Source organism: Eulemur rufifrons, chromosome 7 (genome assembly GCF_041146395.1).
Source record: "Eulemur rufifrons isolate Redbay chromosome 7, OSU_ERuf_1, whole genome shotgun sequence".
Classification (NCBI taxonomy): Eukaryota; Metazoa; Chordata; class Mammalia; order Primates; family Lemuridae; genus Eulemur; species Eulemur rufifrons.
In genome coordinates this window covers 273,488,139-273,510,320 of record NC_090989.1, presented here as the reverse complement: position 1 = coordinate 273,510,320, position 22,182 = coordinate 273,488,139, and the positions used below count along the sequence as shown (strand labels likewise).

The 22,182-nt window shown below is 36.6% G+C and overlaps 1 protein-coding gene across 2 annotated transcripts in view; it reads left to right on the top strand.

Moving 5' to 3' along the window:
- Positions 1-22,182, top strand: part of LOC138388477 (complement C5) — a 94,148-nt gene that overhangs the window by 5,447 nt on the left and 66,519 nt on the right. For both annotated transcript variants that reach the window (XR_011234129.1, XM_069476730.1), the window contains exons 3-12: positions 2,075-2,237; positions 5,969-6,039; positions 8,039-8,130; positions 10,881-10,963; positions 12,452-12,542; positions 14,542-14,656; positions 16,288-16,414; positions 18,260-18,375; positions 20,428-20,613; positions 21,816-22,019. Coding sequence is in view for 1 of the 2 variants with exons in the window: in XM_069476730.1 (XP_069332831.1) it covers positions 2,075-2,237; positions 5,969-6,039; positions 8,039-8,130; positions 10,881-10,963; positions 12,452-12,542; positions 14,542-14,656; positions 16,288-16,414; positions 18,260-18,375; positions 20,428-20,613; positions 21,816-22,019 (1,248 nt within the window). In the remaining variant the exon portion in view is untranslated. The remainder of the gene's footprint in view (positions 1-2,074; positions 2,238-5,968; positions 6,040-8,038; positions 8,131-10,880; positions 10,964-12,451; positions 12,543-14,541; positions 14,657-16,287; positions 16,415-18,259; positions 18,376-20,427; positions 20,614-21,815; positions 22,020-22,182) is intronic.

The following is a 22,182-nucleotide window of genomic DNA, read 5'->3' as shown; positions in this document are numbered from 1 at the left end:
CACTTATTAGGTTTATTAACAATTAAAATTAATTTCCCAAAAGCATTATTTTCAGTAGATACTCTCTTATCTGATACAGTGAGAAGTAGCCACTAGCCACATGTGGCTTTTACCTGTAAATTTAAATCAATTAAATTCAACTCAACTAAAATTAATAATTCAGTTTCTTGGTTGCACTAGGCACATTTCAAATGTTCAAATAGCCACATGTGACTAGGGGTTACTGTATCAGTCAGCATAGATATAGAACATTTCTGTCATCACAGAAAGTTATTTGAACAGTGCTGACCTAGATAGTTAACTGAAAAAGTAGATAAGGTGGAGGAATAATAAGTGATACATTTCTGAAGCATTTAATTTTATCTTAACATTATAATGTGTCTTTATTTGCTAAGTGATTGATGTTGTGCCAAGGTCTTTTCTTTAACTATGGATCCCCTCATTGTCATGTCAAATCTTATTTTTTACATTTTACAGCTTTAATGATTCATCTTCGTTCTATAGCTTCTGTTTCTTAAAAGTGGAGAGAGAACTTAAAGACAGTTGCAAAGCAATCTGAGTGCAGATATTTATGGATTTTTACTGTTTTCCAAACATTTACAATAATTTCACATAGCTAATTTCACAACAATTGCTGTTAGTGATTAACTTTCATCTCGTGTTTCTAAAGCCTAAGTTTTCATAGATATACTTTTCTTTCTTTTATTACTTTTCATGTATTAAATTTGTCAATTTTTTAGTTATATTAAATGTTGTGCAAACTTAATACCTACACAAATTGGAAAGCATGCATCTCAACCCTTGGGAACAAAAGTATATGATGTAATACAAAGTGTCCAAAATGTCGGTCAGGATGTTGTAGGATGGAGATGGGGAGCGCGGGGAATCCAGCAAGCTGATTAAGTGAAGGTTTCTTAAGAGCTTCTAAAATAGTAGTTTTACAAAATGTATATCAAACTCAGGAAATGTAGAAACAAAAGACTTTCAATTGTTTTTTTTTTTATTTTTTTTTTTATTTGTTTTTTTTTTTTTCATCTTATTGTTATGGGGGATACAGAATTGCAGGTTACATACGTTGCCCATGTACCGCCTTTCTCCCCAAGTCAGAGCTCCAGGCGTGTCTGTTCCCCAGATAGTGCGCGTTGCACCCATCATGTAGGTATATATCCCTCCCTTCCCCACCCCCCCTTCCCGAGTCAGCACCTTCAAGCGTTACCATTCCCCAAACGGTGTGCAATGCACTCATTGGTAGGCATACACCCATCCCCTCCCCCACCCCCACCTCAGTCTGATATCCGATTGGTGTCGTTCCTAGATGTGTATTTAGGTGATGTTCAGGGAAACCAATTTTCTGGTGAGTACATGTGATGCTTGTTTTTCCATTCTTGGGATACTTCACTTAATATAATGGGTTCCAACTCTCTCCAGGAGAACCATAGAGATGTCGTATCTTCATTATTCCTTATAGCTAAGTAATATTCCATGGTATACATATACCACAGCTTACTAATCCAATCATGTATTGATGGGCATTTGGGTTGTTTCCACATCTTTGCTATTGTGAATTGTGCTGCTATAAACATTCGGGTACATGTGTCTTTGTTACAGAATGACCTTTTTTCCTTTGGGTATATGCCCAATAATGGGATTGCTGGATCGAATGGCAGGTCTACTTGAATCTGTTTAAGATACGTCCATAATGCTTTCCACAGGGGTTGCACTAGTTTGCAGTCCCACCAGCAGTGTATGAGTGTTCCTGTCTCTCCACATCCACGCCAACATGTGTTGTTTTGGGTTTTTTTTGATAAAGGCCATTCTCACTGGGGTTAAGTGATATCTCATTGTGGTTTTGATTTGCATTTCAATTGTTTAATGCTTAATTTTTATTATGATATTAGACGCTGAAGGGCTTTGTAAATTTATTTACCATTCTGGTTCCTGTACCACTTTTTAAATGATTAGATACACATACTCATTTTTTGTTCTAATGAGATTACAGTGGTATTTAGAAATTCAACATGTTTTACAACCTTAGAATTATTATACTCTTTTCCATCAACATTTTCTTTTACAGATACAACCAAAACAATTCTCTGGTGGACAAAACCCAGTTTCATATGTATATTTGGAAGTTATATCAAAACATTTTTCAAAATCAAAAAAAATGCCAATAACCTATGACAATGGATTTCTCTTCATTCATACAGATAAACCTGTTTACACTCCACATCAGTCAGGTAGAGTATATAAGATGTTTCTTTCCCTGGGCGGGCGGGGATTGACACTATATTTTAGAGCTTTTTAATGCCCAAAATTGAGTGGAGACAGGTGTCCAACTTGCTCAAAAGAGTCTCAGTTCCTAATGACTTATACTTTCAAATAGCATTATAACTTTAAATTTATAGAAAAATTACTAAATAAATTGTGAAATCCACAATTATATTATCTACCCCTTCTGTTATTTCCAACTAGAAAAATCTTTTTAAAAATTATAAAATGTTGTGTTAGATTGTATTTATTAAACAAATAGAAGACTTAATTGCAAATACAATTTTGGCAGTGGGAAAATAATTTATTGTGGAGCCATGTTCATAAAAAATTTCCTTGACTAGAGCTAATCCCCAAATTCAGAAAACAAATCTGCCCCTAGGGGATCAGATGTTTCATAGAGAATAAACTAGATCACAGAAATATATGGATATTAATTTTCAAAGAGGATTTACCTAAGAAAGTTGCTGTTAGAACATTGTTTCATATTCACAGTTCTTCTCTTAGGGGGAAAAGGGCCAAATAGACAGTCAAAACCCTGTGAGTAAGGAATGACTGGATTTATTCCCAATAAACCAAAAATAAAACACAGCGAAGTACAAATGCTGCCCAGCACATTCACACATTTGCAAAGCCTTCAATTCCGCCATTTTCCCCTCCTTCTGGCCATCATTGACTTTTGAACACATCAGAGATAGGCTATGAGAGAGATGTATGTGGGAGGGAGAGGCTGTGGAGTTTTGTTAATGATATTGTTGGGGCAAGACAGAGAAAGGAAGGCAGGACTTTCTTTGTTGAAGAAAAGCCAGCTTTGTTGAAAAACTTTGCACACAGTGGATATTTGCTAAATGTTGGTTGGTGATGATGATGACAGCAGTGAGGTGGAACTGGGCTACATCATTACCATTTCAGCAGGAGCACTTTTTATAATCGGCTCAGAAAGGAAAGGCCTAGCTATCCGCTTGGCCAGAATATCATTGCCAGAATAGTAGCATCTCTTGACTCCAAGTTCAGTTGGTCTACAAGGAAATAGTCTCTCCCTATACAGGCTGAGTCTTTTTAAACATAATCATACCTAGAAATAAGCATATCCTTTCCCTCATTAGAGGATGCTTCATTAACTGGATACTGTTGACACTACCTACAACTTAGGGCCATCAGTCTTCATCCAATAAGTAGTCTAACACTCACAGCCTGGGACCTTTTTAAATTATCAAGCCTTTCCTTAAGAACTGCCTCATTTATTATTTCTCTATCAGGACTTTACCAGAAAATATGGCATCCTTATCTATTCTAATCATAGAGGAAAATGAGAGAACTTTCCTCTAAATATTGGCCCTTTAGTGAGATGTAGTGAAGTAAAGTGATTAAAACCAGACTCTGGAGCTAGATTGTCTGGGTTCAAATCCCAGCTGAGGCTGTTATGAGCTATGTGCTTGAGTAACTCTGCCCCTCAGACGCCCACTTTCCTCATCTGTAAAATGGAGGTAATAAGACAACTTACCTTACAGAGTGGTGAGAATTAAGTGAATTCATATGTGCAAAGCATTTAAAATAGTGACAAGCACAAAGTAAGCACTAAGAAAGTGTTTTCGTTATTATCTAATCTATAGAATAGGACAAAGCTTTATTTACAAAAAAGAAAAACAAATACCTAAAAGTAACTTTTAAAAAAATTAAGTCTTGCTATTTATAATTCTAATGTCCTGATCGACACATAAGATCCTTGATGTATTTTTAGTATAAGTATCTTTAGGATAAAGGCTTAAATCTTCAAGCCTTTATAGGATAAAGGACTTTAGAATTTTGGCCCAAATCCTTCAATTCCATACAGTCTGTGTCCTACCTTCTTCCTCAGCTTCATCACCTCCCATGTGCCCCCTCATCTGTGGACACAGCCAAACTGACCATTTTCAGTTGCTTTCTCACACCATTTCCCCATCCATATTAAGGCCAGTATAACGTGCCATTGTCTCTGCCTGGTACATTCTTGCCCCTCCTTTGCCCTAATTCCTACTCCACCCTTACATGTGATCACGGGCCCCTTCTAAAGGGTAGCCTTCCCTGACCTCACTGACCACTTCATATCTCCTCTACTACATGCACATAAAGCTGGGCAGGTGTCATCTGTAGCACTTCACAGCCTTGGAATCTTATACATAATTGTGTTTGCCTCTCTCCTCCCTCCCTTAGAAGATGTCCATGTTTGAGTTGTTTCACTACTACATCTCAATGTCTAGCATAGTGCCTGGCAAATAGAAGGCATTCAAAAATTTCTTTAAATTAATAAGCTCATATCTTTGATACAAAAAATCGTATTGACCTTGCCTCTGATACACTATTGCTGCAAAAACAAGATTAATTTTCTAACCTAAACACAAACTGGGATAAAAACTAGATGAATAGTAGTTATAGAAATAATAATAATAAAATAAAAGTAATACAAATTTATCGATTATAATTATGTTCCAGGATATGCAAAAGCTTTGTCTTCTTTAGTTCTCATAACACTATGAGCAGATACTAGTATTCCTGGTTTATGTGTGAGGTAACTAAGGTTTAAAGGGATTAAGTATCTCACACTCGGAGTCAAGCTAGAACGTGGCAGAGGCAGGAGTGAAACTGAAGTTTTTAGCTCTAGAGCCTGTGCTCTTCACTTCTGTGACATACTGCCTGCCTAGGTTCTCAGTGATGCTCAGGCCTGGACCAGGTGTGTGCATGAGGCAGGTGTGAGGGGAAAGACAGAGCAGAGTCTGGGGGATTTACTGAGCATGTTGCTTTTACCTTGTGATCTTAGTAAAACCAGCATTAGTTAATGTGGCTTCTTAGAGCTTTGCATAATATTGACCTTTTTAAAGGTTTTGGGTTTATAGTGCCAGTTCTGTTTTACTTTGTGGGCAAAGTTGTGGCCATGAAATTATTTGAGCATCAGCAAAACACTGGAGAAATTACAGTATGTCATTGGATGGAACTAGATCAGTGTGCCTCAAACAGCTGTGAGTTAAAAGCCAAACAGATGCTTCTGTTCAAGAAGTAGGGATCTATTAACTAACAGAAAGATGTGGAAGAGAACTGACAGTTATTGAGCTCCTGCCATTACTCTTTTAACAACGAGAGAATAATTGTAGGATCTGGCTCAATAAATATAACAAAACTGTACGATTCAAAGCTCCCTTTTTCAATAAGAGTTAATTTGAGGTCTTGTTGATTTTCATAAATGGAAGAGTGTATAATGTCTGAATCAGACTCCTAATTTTCCATTAAAATCCTCAACTCTAGTATGAGACAATATATTATGCTCTCCTATATCCATATGGTAGATGTCACTACTTTGCTACTACAGAATTCTTGATAAACAATGGCCTAATTACAGATGTAACTGATTTTTGTACTACGGATATTTTTCCAAAAAGTTGTATGTTAAGTGTATTTTAATAAACTGAACTGTAATTCAAGTTAGCTACGAGAAGTAGCTCTTTAAAGGAATCCCAGAGAAATTTCTTTAAAGCAAAAAAGTCTTTAGCAGTATATGTATCTGCAAACGAACTTTTTCTTTCTTTTAAATATGAATTTTTGTGTATTGATTGTATATTGAGTTTTTAAATATAATAAGACATCTCTTTTAAGGATGATTGTTTTTAAAAAATCAAAATGTCCTGGTGTTTAGGAGAGTTTTTGATGACATCAATTATTCTTGCAGTAAAGGTTAGAGTTTATTCATTGAATGATGACTTGAAGCCAGCCAAAAGAGAAACTGCCTTAACTTTCATAGTAAGTATTTTATTTATTTAAATAATACTTTAACTCATTTTTTCAGAACGAGAGTCTTGTTCCATAATCCTTTCTCACACTATGCTAAATCATTCAATGGTCTATAAATGGTTATTGAACACCTGCAATGAGTATAGTATTCCAGCTCTATAGTATTTGCAATAGACATATGCAAAAAGTTCATAAAAATTAAATTTTAACAACTTTGAATGAAACCATTTAAGTACATCCTTAGGGATTTCTTTTTTAAGGAACATCCATAAGTCACTAAGAATTAATTGAATATCTGTATGTATAAGATTTTTATTTGTATAATTTATAATAAAGAATTATAATCCATGGTACTTACTCTTAAGAAACTTAGAGTTTAATAACTAATTTACTAACACATGTAAAAAGTCTTGCTAAACCATGAGATCAGCAGTTGCCAACTATTTATCTGACATGACATATGTAACATGATGTGCATTAAACTCCCATAGTCTTATCCAGTTTGTTTCACACACCTAAAACATTTTTGTGGGGAAATTAAATAATACAAATAGTCATAACTGCTAACTTATTAACTGTAGGTGTACTAGTAATGGTCCTTCACCATAGGCTATGGCACTTTTTCTGCTATGCAAATAAAAAATAAAAACTCATCAGAATGCAAGTGCAAGAAAAAAGATACTAGAGAACAAAACCAAACTAGAATATAAACCAAAGAAATTATGCAGTAGGACAAATAGCACATGAATGCAGAGGGAAGACAAACTAGGGGTGAGAGTGACGGTGATATAATCCTTTTCTGGAGTGGAATAGGTAAAGGAAGCTGTGAGCTGAGTCTCAGTGAAAGGAATAGACAGAGATTCTTTTAAAAGAATGAAGACCATCCCATGTAAAAAGCAGCATGAGTTAAGCTTTGGGGGCAGGAAGAAATAAAAAATGAGAATAGTAAATAAACTGGTTGACTGATGGAAGGTCTGGAAGAGAACTAAAGAAAAGCAATGTCAACTCAAATGCACTTTTTCTATTGGAAAATGCTAGGGGTGTGGACACATGGTCTTTGTCCAACATCTCCATTGTCCAACTTTAGTGATGCAGAATTCTGGCCACTATACATGGAAGAATGGATGCCAGTTGTCCTGTGTAAGAGTTGCCCCAGGATGAGAGGATTGAGGGAGCTGAACCCAGAGCTGCAGGGAGTCAGTATGTAGCAAGTATCTTGAAAATAGTACTTAAGAAAGATGATCTTAGAAGGATTGTGCACAGCAGATGGTGGGATCAAGATACTTAGCCCAAGTATAATTCTTGTTCAAAATAGGCTTTTGTAAGATTTACAGTTTGAAATTCAAGAAAAAAATACCTTAAAATTCTGACTGTGAATTTCAGTCATGGTAAATGGTGCTGAGTTTTTGAGTTAAGTTTGAGCTGAACTTTCACATGTAGTCCAAAGAAAGTCAAAACCTCACCTCAATAATTTGCTAACCCAAACACAAAATGAAGCTTATGGGGAAGCTTTATAAGAGCTATCAAGTTTGTTTAACAATTTTGAGGGTTTTTTCACACCAAAATGTCCATACTGTATTTTAAATTTCTAGCTAAGAATACAGTTTATAGAATATTTTCTTTAGAAAGCTTCAAATGAACATATACTAAAATTAGACTCTGGTATTTATAAAGCCTGCTAAGTTCACATTTAGTTTATTAAAAATATCAGTTTGGGGTCTTTTTTTTTTTTACATTTTGTTACACTTCTTTTTTTGGTTGTAAAATAGAGAATAGAGCCTCTTCTAGATAATGAGAGATGGGAAAGGTTTGGAAAAAAGGGAGGGAAGTGGCCAAAATCAATGATATTTGCCTTCTATAACATTTAATTGTTCTTCATCTTTCATATTTAATTTGAAGACATGGGTATTCATTGGTAAATATTTCTGTAGATTAAAGATCATATAATCAGTTAAATTTTTTAAAAATGTGGTTTCTGTGCTTTAAGGGTGTTTGTTTTTATTCAAAGGATCCCGAAGGATCAGAAGTTGACATAGTAGAAGAAAATGATTATACTGGAATTATATCTTTTCCTGACTTCAAGATTCCATCTAATCCTAAGTATGTTAAAGTTTTGTCAGTAAAATTTTCTCTAAAAAGCACATCTGGAACTTTTGGTTGTGAAGCAGGTAACCAAAGGGAGCCATCTAGTGTTAACAAAGAGTGTCACAAACATGGATACGCAAAATCTTTTTAAGTCCAGTGAGAAGTCAGAGCTCTCTCTTCCTGGCAAACAAAACAAAACAAAACAAATTCCAATACTTCTCACCCATCCTTTTTGCATATATTAATAGAAATAAAAATTGAGAAGAGGCAGAAATAGTCCCGAGGCTTTTTCTCATTAAAACCATCAACTCCTAGGAATTTAATTGACTGTCCTTCTAAAAGGCTGGTGTGGTCTCATTCCCTCCTCTAGGTGTTATAAAATATGGTCCTCTGTAGTTTTTGTCTGCATAGACTACCAGAAGGCAGAGTCCAAGAGGGAAGGTGTTCTCAGAACCATTTCTTCCATTTGGCCTCATGTGAAAGGATTTAAGTACAAGTTTATGTGGGGTACGGTGGCTCATGCCTGTAATCCTAGCACTCTGGGAGGCCGAGGCCGGCGGATCGTTTGAGCTCAGGAGTTTGAGACCAGCCTGAGCAAGAACGAGACCCTGTCTCTACTAAAAAAATGGAAAGAAATTAGCTGGACAACTAAAAATATATACAAAAAATTAGCTGGGCATGGTGGCACATGCCTGTAGTCCCAGCTACTCCAGAGGCTGAGGCAGTAGGATTGCTTGAGCCCAGGAGTTTGAGGTTGCTGTGAACTAGGCTGATGCCATGGCACTCTAGCCCAGGCAACAGAATGAGACTCTATCTCAAAAAAAAAAAAAAAAAAAAAAGAACAAGTTTAAACAGGATTCAGCGTAATAAATATTTAGTGAACGCATTCTTGTTATATGCAAATCACAATGGGAGTGAAAGAGGCAAAATAGAAGTGAAGAACTCACAGTCCCTACTTCAAGGAACTTATAATAAAACAGGATGAATAAGACAAATGTACCTATAAATGTCTATAATATAACTTTAAGGCAAAACATTTTTTTTTTTTTTTTTTGAGACAGAGTCTCACTCTGTTGCCCGGGCTAAGTGAGTGCCGTGGCGTCAGCCTAGCTCACAGCAACCTCAAACTCCTGGGCTCAAGCGATCCTACTGCCTCAGCCTCCCAAGTAGCTGGGACTACAGGCATGCACCACCATGCCCGGCTAATTTTTTCTATATATATTTTTAGCTGTCCATATAATTTCTTTCTATTTTTAGTAGAGATGGGGTCTCGCTCTTGCTCAGGCTGGTCTCGAACTCCTGTGCTCAAACGATCCGCCCACCTCGGCCTCCCAGAGTGCTAGGATTACAGGCGTGAGCCACCGCGCCCGGCCAAGGCAAAACATTTTTATAGTCATTTTCTTCTGTCCTCTAGAAGGGAGTTTGCAGTTAATTCACTGTACTGAAAATATTCTAAAAATTTGGATTGAAATTGAGGGATTTAAGTAATTTGGATAACTTAAAAATTGTGTACTTTCTTGAAAATATTACATATTCCACAGTGCAGAATTGAACCTATTATTTCTGCAACTTCTTCTAGTGCCACCTGCCCCATGGTGGATTATGATAGCCATGAGAGTCTATTATGATCAGTATTTTCCTACCTCAGTACCTTTGCACATGCAGTCCCCTCTGTCTAGAATGGGTTTCACCTTGCTCTTTGTAAGGCTGACTTATTTTCATTTTTAGGACACAGAATAAATGGTGCCTTTTCAAAAAGGCTATTCCTGGCTGCACGAGCTAATGTCATCTCTCACTTTCTTTTACTGTCTATCTCAGCATCTTGTTTATTTTCTTCATGACATTTATCTCAATGTCATAAGTATTTATTTACTTGCTTTTTTATTCCCCACTAGCTTATAAACTCCTTAAGAGCAGGGAACTTGTCTGTATTGCACACTGTTTTATCTCCAGCACTTCAACATACTAGGCATACTTGATAAATATTCATTGAATTGATGATGATAATAATGATTATTGTAATATTAACATTTGTTAACTGCATAACCAATCTGCAAGGTAGGTATTATTTTTCCCATTTTACAAATGAAGTTACATAATTTGCCTAAGTCAAACCTGCTAGTAAATGGAAAAGTAAGATTCTGAACTGCCAGGGACTATTAATATTAAACTCTATGAAGACAGGTGCTCTTCTATCCTGTTCATTTTTTATCTCCAGTGCTTAAGCCAGTGCTCAGTATGTATTTTTGAATGAAGATTGTTAATTAAACCCAGGAAAGAGGAAATTGTTATTTCCCTCTTAAAATACATTTTGTCTCAAACCATAATTTCATTCATACGAGGTATGAATTTTATCATTAGGGTACGCTTGACCTGTATTACATGTTTGTAGTGACATTATTATGGATTTTCTACTATACTGTGGATTTTAGTATTATGTTAGCATAATTAAGATCCAGGATTATGTAAATTTTCAAGTATCATAAGTTCTTTGAATCAAAGCTAATGACTATATTAACATAAAATACCTGGAAAAGATGACACAATGTATAAAAAACTAATTACTCAACAATTTCTATTATCCTAAAACTGCTCAATTATTTCTGTTTATTGCTTAAAAATCTGTCACAAATAAAATATATTACTTAGGTTATGTACATCTTTGTGTATTCTTCCCTCTTTAAATCAAGAATTTATTAGCCCTCCTCTGGGTGAATTAAAAATACCTGATGACATCTGTAATTTTCAATATTTTGCTTCCACAGATATGGTGTGTGGACAATTCGAGCTAAATATACAGAGGACTTTTCAACAACTGCAACTACATATTTTGAAATTAAAGAATATGGTAATTTATGACAATTAAAAGTTTACCTATAAGAAGTGTTTTTGGAATAATTCTTTTTATTAATGTACTTAATGCAAAATCATTCCCAGATGAAGATGAGGCAGCCTGCTGGTATGGTTAGAAGTGCTGGTTGAGGAGAGCCGTGGTTGTTTGAATGCCTAGGTTCTAGCTTCAGTGTGCCCTTGAGCAAGCAGACCGACCTCTCTGCACTTGTGTTCCTTATCATAGAGCAGGAAGAGATCTAGTCTAGCTGAAGAGATTAACTAGTCAAAGTCCTTTCTAGAATTATGATTATTATTAGGAGAAACTTAAACAGAGATGAGGTAAGTGGAACCCAGTAAGACTAATAAATGATTTACTTAAGTCTTATAACCAGTGACAGAACAAAGGCAACAACTGGGTTTCCTTACCTCTAGTCCAGTGCCATTTCCTTCTGGCTTACAAATCCCTAATATATTAATTTGAAATTTTAAGATATTCTTATTTCAAAATAAATCATATTAATGGACTAATAATGAACACATAAATAGCTTAATATTTCTATTTCTTGTAGTAGTTTACTAGAATATCTGTGTGCTCTGCTATCAAATTTAATTTTCTTCTGCTTGAAACCATTTTTTATTCCCTCAGGAGACTCATAATGATATGGAAAAGAATAAATACTTACATAAATTTTAATAATTAACAAGGAAAACAGTGACAAAACAAACTTGTTACAATTAAACTCAACCTTAAAGATTATAGGCCCTCTGTAACATATAATCCTAACTGATTTCCATTCCTCCAAGTGTTTTTGCTACTTTCTGTGTATATATAAAATTCATCCACCTTTTACTGTCTGTAGCCACCCTCATAAATGCATCACCAGGCTCCCTCCTGGAATACTGAGAAAGTCTTCTAACTGATGTCTCTCCTTCCAAGCTATCTTGGTTTGTATTAGCCAAAATAATCTTGGAAATGCAAATTTCATCATGTTATGTCACTATTTAAAAGTTGGGAGGGCTACTTGGGAGGCTGGGGCAGGAGGATTGCTTGACACCAGGAGTTCGAGGCTGCAGTGAGCTATGATCACGCTGCTGCATTCCAGCCTGGGCGGCAACAGAGTGAGACCATGTCTCTAAAAAAATAATAATAACAAAAGAAAGAAAAGAAAAGCTGAGTGATATACAAAAATAAATAGAGAATAGTCTTTTTTTGTTTTCAAGGAGCCCATACTCTAGTGGAGAAAATGATCTATTGCCTATAGTAAATGCTATCATCAAAATATAAGCAAAGTGCTTGTGGTGCATTGTGGCTGGATTGACCTCTGATTGGTGGAGCTGGAAGGTTTCCCAAATATTGTTCTTGATGATGATGATAATGGTGATGATAAGGTGGATCTTGTGGTGATGCCACACCTTGTCCAACTATACCAGAAAGTATAGTTGTTAGCTAGATTTTAAATGGCTAATTTAAATGGTGATATTGTCTATTTGTTTTTCTTTCCAGTCTTGCCACATTTCTCTGTCTCAATAGAACCAGAAAGTAATTTCATTAGTTATAAGAACTTTAAGAATTTTGAAATTACTGTAAAAGCAAGGTAAGAAAGTTATTTTGTTTTTCAGATTAATGAGCTAAATCAAGTGCCAACTCTGGTTGGTGATAGCTGCCCAAAGTGAGATCTGTGATTAATTAGCAGAGTCTGCCCTCACTTTGGCCTGATTGAAGAGACACCATGCCGATATTTATTTGCTTTATTCTGATTTCAGCTGATTTTGATTTTAGTTTTTTTGGTTATTTACCGGCAAAAAGCCCTAAAGATTTAAGCTTAGTGTGTATGTTTAGAAGAAGCATGACGTAGGATACTGAGGCTGAGATATGAAGCCTTCACTTCTCATTTTTTTCATGGCTTAATTAGCCGGCTAATGCTGTATAACTCCTTTGAAACCCAATGCCTTAAAGCCACAAGCATTTGTGAGTCTGTTGGGCAGTTCTGCTGATCTGGGCCAGACTGTTGTCAGCTGGGCTCGCCCATGTACCTGCAGTCAGCTGGTGGGTCAGCTAGGGGCTGGCTGGTCTAGGAAGGTCCTATGCACGTGTCTGGCAGTTGGCTGGGGCTGAAAGTGTGACTGGACCCTGTGTGTCTCTCATTGCCCTGCAGGCTAGCCTGCAGCTAGCCTGCTGAAAGAGAGAGAATGAAAGCATAAAAGTCCTCTTGAGGCCTGGGTTGGTACAGGCATGCCATCACTTCCACCTCATTCTTTTATCCAAAGCAAGTTACAAGGCCAGGCCAGAGGAGATACACACCTCCTGTGCCCTGTACACTCAAGGAACTGCAAAGATTGTGGATACATGGGGAGGTACAGAATTGAGGTTAGTTTTGCAAGCAACCTATCGCAAAATTTTAGATTGTTTTAAAATAATGATATAATGATATAATGTAGTTATTAATAGCCAACTTATATATGTGCCAGGCACTTTTCTAAGCACTCAGCATATGTGAGAACATTTAATTTTGACCACAACTCTATGAAGTAGATCGTATGACTATCTCCATGTTCTAAGTGAAAAAACTGAGGTATATAAATGTTAAAAAATTTGCTCAAGATCACACAGCCTGTCTGGTCCCCGAGTCTATGCCTCAAATGCTGCTCTATACTGCCTCTCTTATTAGCATTTATTCTGAAAATAGAGTACCTTTTATGCTGGTTTAGGCTAAGTAAATAAAATGTTCACTTGAGAGAAAATTATAGAAACTGATTTCTTGTAATGGAGACAATTTATTTGTTCAAACTATTAATAAGAAAAGTTAGGCCGGGCGCCGTGGCTCACGCCTGTAATCCTAGCACTCTGGGAGGCCGAGGTGGGAGGATCACTCGAGGTCAGGAGTTTGAGACCAGCCTGAGCAAGAGTGAGACCACATCTCTACTAAAAACAGAAAGAAATTATATGGACAGCTAAAAATATATATATAGAAAAATTAGCCGGGCATGGTGGTGCATGCCTGTAGTCCCAGCTACTCAGGAGGCTGAGGCAGAAGGATTGCTTAAGCCCAGGAATTTGAGGTTGCTGTGAGCTAGGCTGATGCCACGGCACTCTAGCCTGGCAACAGAGTAAGATTCTGTCTCAAAAAAAAAAAAAAAAAGAAAAGAAAAGTTAAAGCTTGCTATAATATTATTTACTATGTAGAATGTTTATTTTTACTTTAATTCTAAACTAAAAGGAAATATGCAGTTTGAATTTTTAAAAAGGAACTTATATAGCAGTGAGATTGGACATGTACCTTTTAAGACAAAATAAAATATGGAGTAGCTTCCCACTAGTATCAAAATCATCAAGGAAGTAATGTGGCCTGTAGGAAAAGATCCTGGATCTGAATCCTTTGATCTCCCCAAGATCAATTTCTTTTCATCTAGCACATTGTAATAAAAATCCATACTCTAGCTTTATTATAGTGGCTTTATGAGGATGAAATAAAATAGTGCATGAAATACACTTTAAAATGTATCAAGTGCTCTATGTAATTTCAAATTGTTACATTTTATCTGAATCTTATTGTAACCATGTTAGCAAAACAATTTTATGCTATTGTTTGACAGATATTTTTATAATAAAGTAGTCACTGAGGCTGAAGTTTATATTGCTTTTGGGATAAGAGAAGACTTACAAGATGATCAAAAAGAAATGATGGAAAAAGCAATGCGAAACACAATGGTAAGATGTTCAGACACATTCACTCTTACCTAAAGATGCATCATGATATGAGAGATGGAAAGTTACTTCAAAATCATCTAGTCTGATCCCTTATTATATACAGGTGTGGAAGTTGAAACTTAAATCCTCCATTGGCTTCCCATCGACCTTAGGATGAAGTCCATTTTCCTTGGCATCAACCTCCCTTGCCAGCTGATCTCATGCCATTCCCCCTCCACTCCTGTAAATAATCACTCCAATTTCTCAAACTTATCTTGGTCTCTCTTGCCTCTGGGTCTTTGCAGTGTTGTTCCTTCTGCTTGGAAATACTCTCTCCCTTTGTCCCTGCCTGCCTCTTCTTTGCCTGGCTAATTCCTTCTTATTCTTTAAGTTTCAACACCCTTTCTTTGGGAAGCCTCCTCTGACTCCTCTAAACTAGGTTAGTTACCCCTATCATATACTCCCTTGGGCCCTGAGCTTCTCTCATCAGAGCATTTTTCACACTTTATTGCAAGGGTTCTCAACCAGAGATGATTTTTACTCCCAAGGGGACATTTGGCAATGTCCAGGGATATTTGTGGTGTCACAACTGAGGAAGATGGTGCTACTGGCATTTAGTGGGTTTAGGCCAGGGAGGCTGCTAAAGTTCTACAATGCACAAAGCAGGCCTCTACAACAAAGAATTATCCTGTCCAAAATGTCGATAATGCTGAGGTTGAGAAAGCCTTCTTTGTTGTAATGGTTTATTTACTTACCTATCATTTTTGACATTAAACTGTTTGCAGGTCTGAATCATTCCCATTATACGCCCAGAGACAGCATGATTTCTTGCACAGAGTAGGTGCAAGAAATTTGTGAAGTTATTTGTCCATGGTTAAGGGCTAGTGGTTACTGGAATGAGATTAGAGCCCTGGTTCCCTTTTCACTTATTCAGTGTTCTTTACATTATACCACAGATGATACGGGTTCATGTCCTTTTTGCTCACTATTGCATTTTCATGTAGTTTGCATCATCAATTATTTAGCTTCTGATTTTTCAAAAGCCAGTGTCATTTATTCAAGACATAAGTTAAAAGCCTTTTTAAAATGCAAGAGTTTATCTTAGACTCTGATATTTAAAGCTAAATAAGAAAAAAAAAATAGCTCACCTCAAGTCATTCAATTTTAGAAGGAAAAATAAGGCAAATATTATTTTACTGTTGTGTTAATCAATAATATAATATGACTTAGCCCTATATCCCTTTACCCATTGTTTTAAACTTAGTGTTTAAATTTGTAGGCAGTGAAGTACAAATTAAATATTATAAAATTCAACAAACTCTCAATTAAGGGCAGATATAAGTTGAGAGGTCTAGGAAGATGGATGATGATTCAGGAATTGGAAGAAGACATTTTTGTCAGCTCATACCAAAAAGACCTGTCAGACCACGTGATGTTCAAGACTCTTCCACATCTATAATTCTATACAAATAAATTAAAAAATAACATTCTGGGCTTAATTGTCAACTCAGTCATCCAGTTTACAAATGATGCTAAATCATTCCTCTGACATTTACCTTCAATTTAGAGGCTAGTAAGAGCAGATTTTGTTCATTTTCATTATTTATAAGTTCTTCTCTGAAATAACTCTTCCATTTTCCCCTTTAAAAAAGTTGATAAATGGAATTGCTCAAGTCACATTTGATTCTGAAACAGCAATCCAGGAACTATCCTATAACAGTCTAGAAGATTTAAACAACAAGTACCTTTATATTGCTGTAACAGTCATAGAATCTACAGGTAAATTTTATGTGTGTGTGTGTGTTTTAACTTTCTTTTGGGAAATATTTATATAGAATATTGAAGGTATAAATAAGTTCTATAGTGATTTCGTATTTTATTTTCTTTCACAGATTTTACTTTTTATGTTATTATAAAAAGTAGATTTTTGTACCATTATAAAAAGGGAGTAGAGCTCTGCTTCTCTGTAGTCTTTGGGCAAGCAATTTTGTCCCTATTCCTTCAATGACAAAAATGGTATAAAACTACCCAGTTCTTAACCAAAGTGGCTCTGCAGGCTATCTAGCTTAAACATCTGGCACCCCAGAGTTCTCACCTGGTGAGAATCAAAACCAAAATGAGATTACATATGTAAAAACGTTTGATAAAATACTATACAACTATTACTATTATCATTGTTATAGTCTCCTTCTCTGTACAATGACGGAGTTGAACTAAATGCTTCTTAAAGTCTAAAGTTTTCAGCATTATTTTAATGTTATTTTTTCTTTTTTCCCTCAAATTTATTTCAAATAAATTCAGTTTAAGCAATATTTATGAGATATTCAAAGAGTGTTAGTAAACACACAGGCTTACAAACATTAGTGATTTGTAATCGCTGCACTTAAGTGGCTTACAAACTAGCATCAGATGTAAGACAGGTAAATAAAAAACTCTGTTATAAGAAATAATCTTATATGTGCTCTGAGCAAAGTATTTAATGCTATTAACCTTCAGAGGAAGGTGAGCTTCTAGATGACTGCTGAACAACCAAGAACGGTGTCGTTAGCCTGATGCAGTGGCTCATGCCTCTAATCCTAGCACTAGCACTCTGGGAGGCCAAGGTGGGAGGATAGCTTGAGCTCAGGAGTTTAAAACCAACCCGAGAAGAGTGAGATCCCATCTCTACAAAAAAATAGAAAAAGTAGCCAAGCACGATGGCAAGCACCTGTAGTCCCAGCTGCTCAGGAGGCTGAGGCAGGAGGATTGCTTGAGTCCAGGAGCGTGAGGTTGCAGTGAGCTGTGATCATGCCACTGCATCCATTCCGGGCAACAGAGTGAGACTCTGTCTCAAATTAAAAAAAAAAGAAAAAGAGAAGAAGAGTGTCATGAAGATGATCAGTCTTGAAGGACAAGTAGTGTTTTGAGGCAGGAATGACAGACAGGGTGAAGCAGGGCACCCTCTGTGGAGAGGGCAAACTAAGAAGGGTAGACAGTGAAGCTTGATCTTTGAGGATGGCAGATTATCCTGTTTGGCTAAACCATAGAATATGTATAGGGAGCATTAGGGATATAATTTTCGGAAAGGAATTTGGGGATACTACAGCTTCATAAATTATTCTGACTAATTTAACTTAATTTTTAGCTGGAGGGTAAGACTATTGGGCTCTTTCCAGTAGACCTTCAGGGTTCTCTCTACATCAAGCTGTCTTTTTCTGATTCTTCTCCATGTCTCTCCATATCCCTGTGCTCGGTGAACCCCCTGTAAGGTTCAGTCTCTGGCCTACCCTTTCCCTCTCTCCTCAATCCCTTGAGCATATTTAACTGAAACTCAGGCCACTGATGAAAAGCAGTATCCCTTCCTCACACCCCTCCTCAGTTCAGTCCTATTGTTCTACTCCTGCAAGGGCCTCTCTACTTACAAGCCTCGTACATAAGACTTTGGAGACTCCTGAGATGCAAACTCTGCTCTGCGCTGGCCCTCTGAACCGAGAGCCACGTCCTAGTTACTACTGGTAAATGAATGAATGCAAGAATGGAGTGGGTGAATGAATCAATCTGTGGAGCCATATAGAGACAAAATAGATATCTGCACAGATCTTATACTCCTAAAAAATGTCAACATCATGCTTGTCATTTCCTTAGGTGGATTTTCTGAAGAGGCAGAAGTACTTGGCATCAAATACGTCCTCTCTCCCTACAAACTGAATTTGGTTGCTACTCCTCTTTTCTTGAAGCCTGGGATTCCATATTCCATCAAGGTAGGTGGGGGAGGGAACCCTGCTGAATACAATTATCTTTTTCTGTTTATGGAAAACATGTGAATGAAAAATGGGGAAAGATACTGGAGAGGAGAGTCATAGAGGGAGCTCATTCCGTAAAAACCTACCCCTCCTGTGGATGCAAGCCACATGGGAAACCGCAGGCCAGCTGCAGCCTTCTGAGTGATTTCAACAGTTAGGGCAAGATAGCCTTATCTTAGGCATCACTTAAATAAGCATTGCATTAGATTATATGCATATAGAACCCCAGAAGTCTATAGTTCAAAAATTACTAATGTTTAAAATTATTTGGTGGCAAGTTCTTTAAAAGCCTCAAGATAGAGATATCATTCCTTGAAAACAGACCCTTTTTCTCACCATTTTATTATTTCCAGTGTGTTCCTGAGTATGTCTTTCTATGTTTTTCACTTTTTCTCTGTATCATCTTTGTGCATAATTCTGTCTGGTCCCTTGTTTCTCTGTATTGCTCTCTGTCCTTTTCTTGTTTTTTTTTTTTTGAGACAGAGTCTCACTCTGTTGCCCTGGCTAGAGTGCCGTGGTGTCAGCCTAGCTCACAACAACCTCAAACTCCTGGGCTCACGCGATCCTCCTGCCTCAGCCTCCCAAGTAGCTGGGACTACAGGCATGCGCCACCATGCCTGGCTAATTTTTCTATATATATTTTGAGCTGTCCATATAATTTCTTTCTATTTTTAGTAGAGACGGGGTCTTGCTCTTGCTCAGGCTGGTCTCGAACTCCTGAGCTCAAGCAATCCACCCGCCTCGCCCTCCCAGAGTGCTAGGATTACAGGCGTGAGCCACCGTGCCCGGCCTGTCCTTTTCATTTTTGACTCTTTCTGTTCCTGTCTCTTTTTTCTGTCTTTTTTGCCTCCTCCTTCTTCTTTAATTTTTCTCACCTTCCTCTACTTTTCCTTTTTTAAATGTTAATAGTATAGAGTCGAAATAATTGTGTTTTTGATTATACTTTAAATTTATTATGTTATATTATATATTTTATTGTAAAGTGTATTATATTTTATTATATTTATTAAATGGGAATTTTATTCCCTGTTCTTACTTTAGAAAGCTAGAGCAGAATGTTTTATGCTTTTATTCTTTGAAAATATTTTACTTTAGAAAATCAACGTAAGTATATTTAAAATGTATTACTTATTACTTACTGTGGTTCACTGGCTTTTAAGAGAAAAAGATTTACCAAGCCCAAAGCAAGCTTTGGACATGCTTATAGCTTCTTATATATATAATATCTAATATATTATCATATAATGATATAATATCTAGCAATATATAATATATAAAATATGATATATAATATAAATTTAAGTTACCTTTAAATATTTTATATCATATATAAAATAGCAAAATATATCTTTGTGGAAATTGTATACAGATTATATATAAATACGTGTGTGTGTGTTTATGTATGGTGGTGAGTGGTAGAGGTTAAGGAAAAAAAAGGTATATCTATTTATTTTTTCTCATACCCAAGAGAATCATTCCCAGAAGTGGTTGCCTCATTTTCTCCTTTATCCAGTCCTAAACCAATCAAAGAAATACAGAACTTAGATAGCAGAAGACCTTAATCGTATTTACTCCTTGGCTGACTTAATAGAACGATATTTGTGTTTTGAGACTGCTTGATATATGGGGGAATCCATTCAAGAATGATTTAACTAGATAGAATTAAACCTTTCTCAGCTTATAAGCTGAGAACACATTTCTTTTTACTGAATACATAAATAAGCCAGGCATAGTGGCACATGCCTGTAGTCTCAGCTATTCCAGAGGCTAAGGCAGGATGCTTGCTTGAGGCCAGGAGTTCGAGGCTGCTGTGAGTTATGATCGGGCCTGTGACTAGTCACTGCACTCCAGCCTGGGCAGCATAGTGAGGCCCCATCTCAGAAAATAAAAAGAAAAAAAGTATAAATAATTTATACTTTGGTGGGGAGGAAGGAAAATTATTTCAGAATAGTTATGCTTTAAAAGAAGAGATGACCTGTTAAAATGGATTTGCATTGTTTTGACAAACAGGTGCAGGTTAAGGATTCGCTTGACCAGTTGGTAGGGGAGATCCCAGTAACCCTGAATGCGGAAACAGTCGACGAAAACCAAGAGACAGCTGACTTGGAGCCAAAGAAAAGTATAACACGTCTCAGTGATGGAGTAGCTTCGTTTGTGGTTAATCTCCCATCTGGAGTGATGACGCTGGAGTTTTGCGTGAGCTGAATTCTCCTGCTCTATTTTTTAGGACAATGTGTACTTTTTGACTGTGTGTTTTGGCTAGTGTGCAGAACAGATGCAGCAGATTTTAAACTCAAGCCCAGTGAACAGTTCCATAATTTTGCATCCAAAACAAATGAGTCCCAGAGACAATCTGCTTAATCCATTGAATGGTCCTCATGAAAGATAAATCTATCAATTGTTTATCTGATAATTATTTTCTCTCCGTAGGTATAACAGTGTACATGACTGGTAGGAATATCTTCTTTTTTCTCCTCACTTTTAATCTCTTTTCAGGACCACAAAAGGGTCAAATGTGGAAGCTTTCTTTTGTTCTAATTGCAGGAACCACTCTACTTTAGAGCTTACTTAATAGTCTTACCTCCCAGAAAATAATGTTTAAGTTCCCAATGTCAAATAAAATATGAGTAAGTTAATAATGCAGGTCAATGACTATGATATGCATATATTCACTATCGTCTACCGAGCACTTACTAAGTGCTAGGCATTGTGCTAAGAGCTTTATGAAGAACACATTTTGTACCCATTTAATCAGCAGTGAGTTAGAAAATATTATCTTTGCCATTTTGTGGCTGAGGAAAGAGAGGCTTCTAGCCTCTATTTTGATTAAATAACTTATTCAGAGTTAACAAGTGGTGGCGCTGGGATGCAAACCATGCATATCTGACTCCAGAGCATGAGCTGTTACCCTTTCTGTTGTCCACAGGTGGATATTGCTGCCGTGATATCATTTCTGCCCCACCCTGGTTTATAAGCACTCCTCTGGGCCACTACTTCACAGTAACACTGGGCCAGATTGTCTCTATGATATTCACTCATAACTCCCGTACCACGGTCCTCAAGAGTTAGTGCTATCCTCCCCACCACTCTACCATTTCCTGCCATGCCATGTCATAGGAAGAGAAGTCTCCAACTTACCATGACATTTCAGGAAGGGTGCTAAAATTTGTTCCTGGAGCATCTTTCTCTCTTTGTTTCACCAGACTTTTCCACCATAGCCCATAATCTTGTCATTATTGTCCACAGTCTTTGCAAAGTTACTTGATACCACAGCTGTATCAACACTGGAGTAATGGAAATTTAGAAATTTATAAAGCAAAGAAAAAAAATTGAAAAGTGTGTTTTACAGAAAGCATTGCATCACAGTCCCCATGTCTTTTTGAAATTTTCCTTTTCAGGTCAAAACCGATGCCCCAGATCTTCCAGAAGAAAATCAGGCCAGCAGATGTTACCAAGCAACAGCATACTCATCTCTCAGCCAAAGTTACCTTTATATTGATTGGACTGAAAACCATGAAGCTTTGCTTGTGGGAGAACATCTGAATATTATTGTTACCCCCAAAAGTCCATATATTGACAAAATAACTCACTACAATTACTTGGTAAGTACAATAATGATAGATTTACATCTTATTCTCCAGCTGGAACGTTTTCCATTGCATATAGAGAAGCATTAGAATGATCCCTTACATTTGTTATTTACAAAGCACTTTCAAGAACATCATCTAATTTGAATATCAGCTTTTCAGAAACCTTTGAGATAGG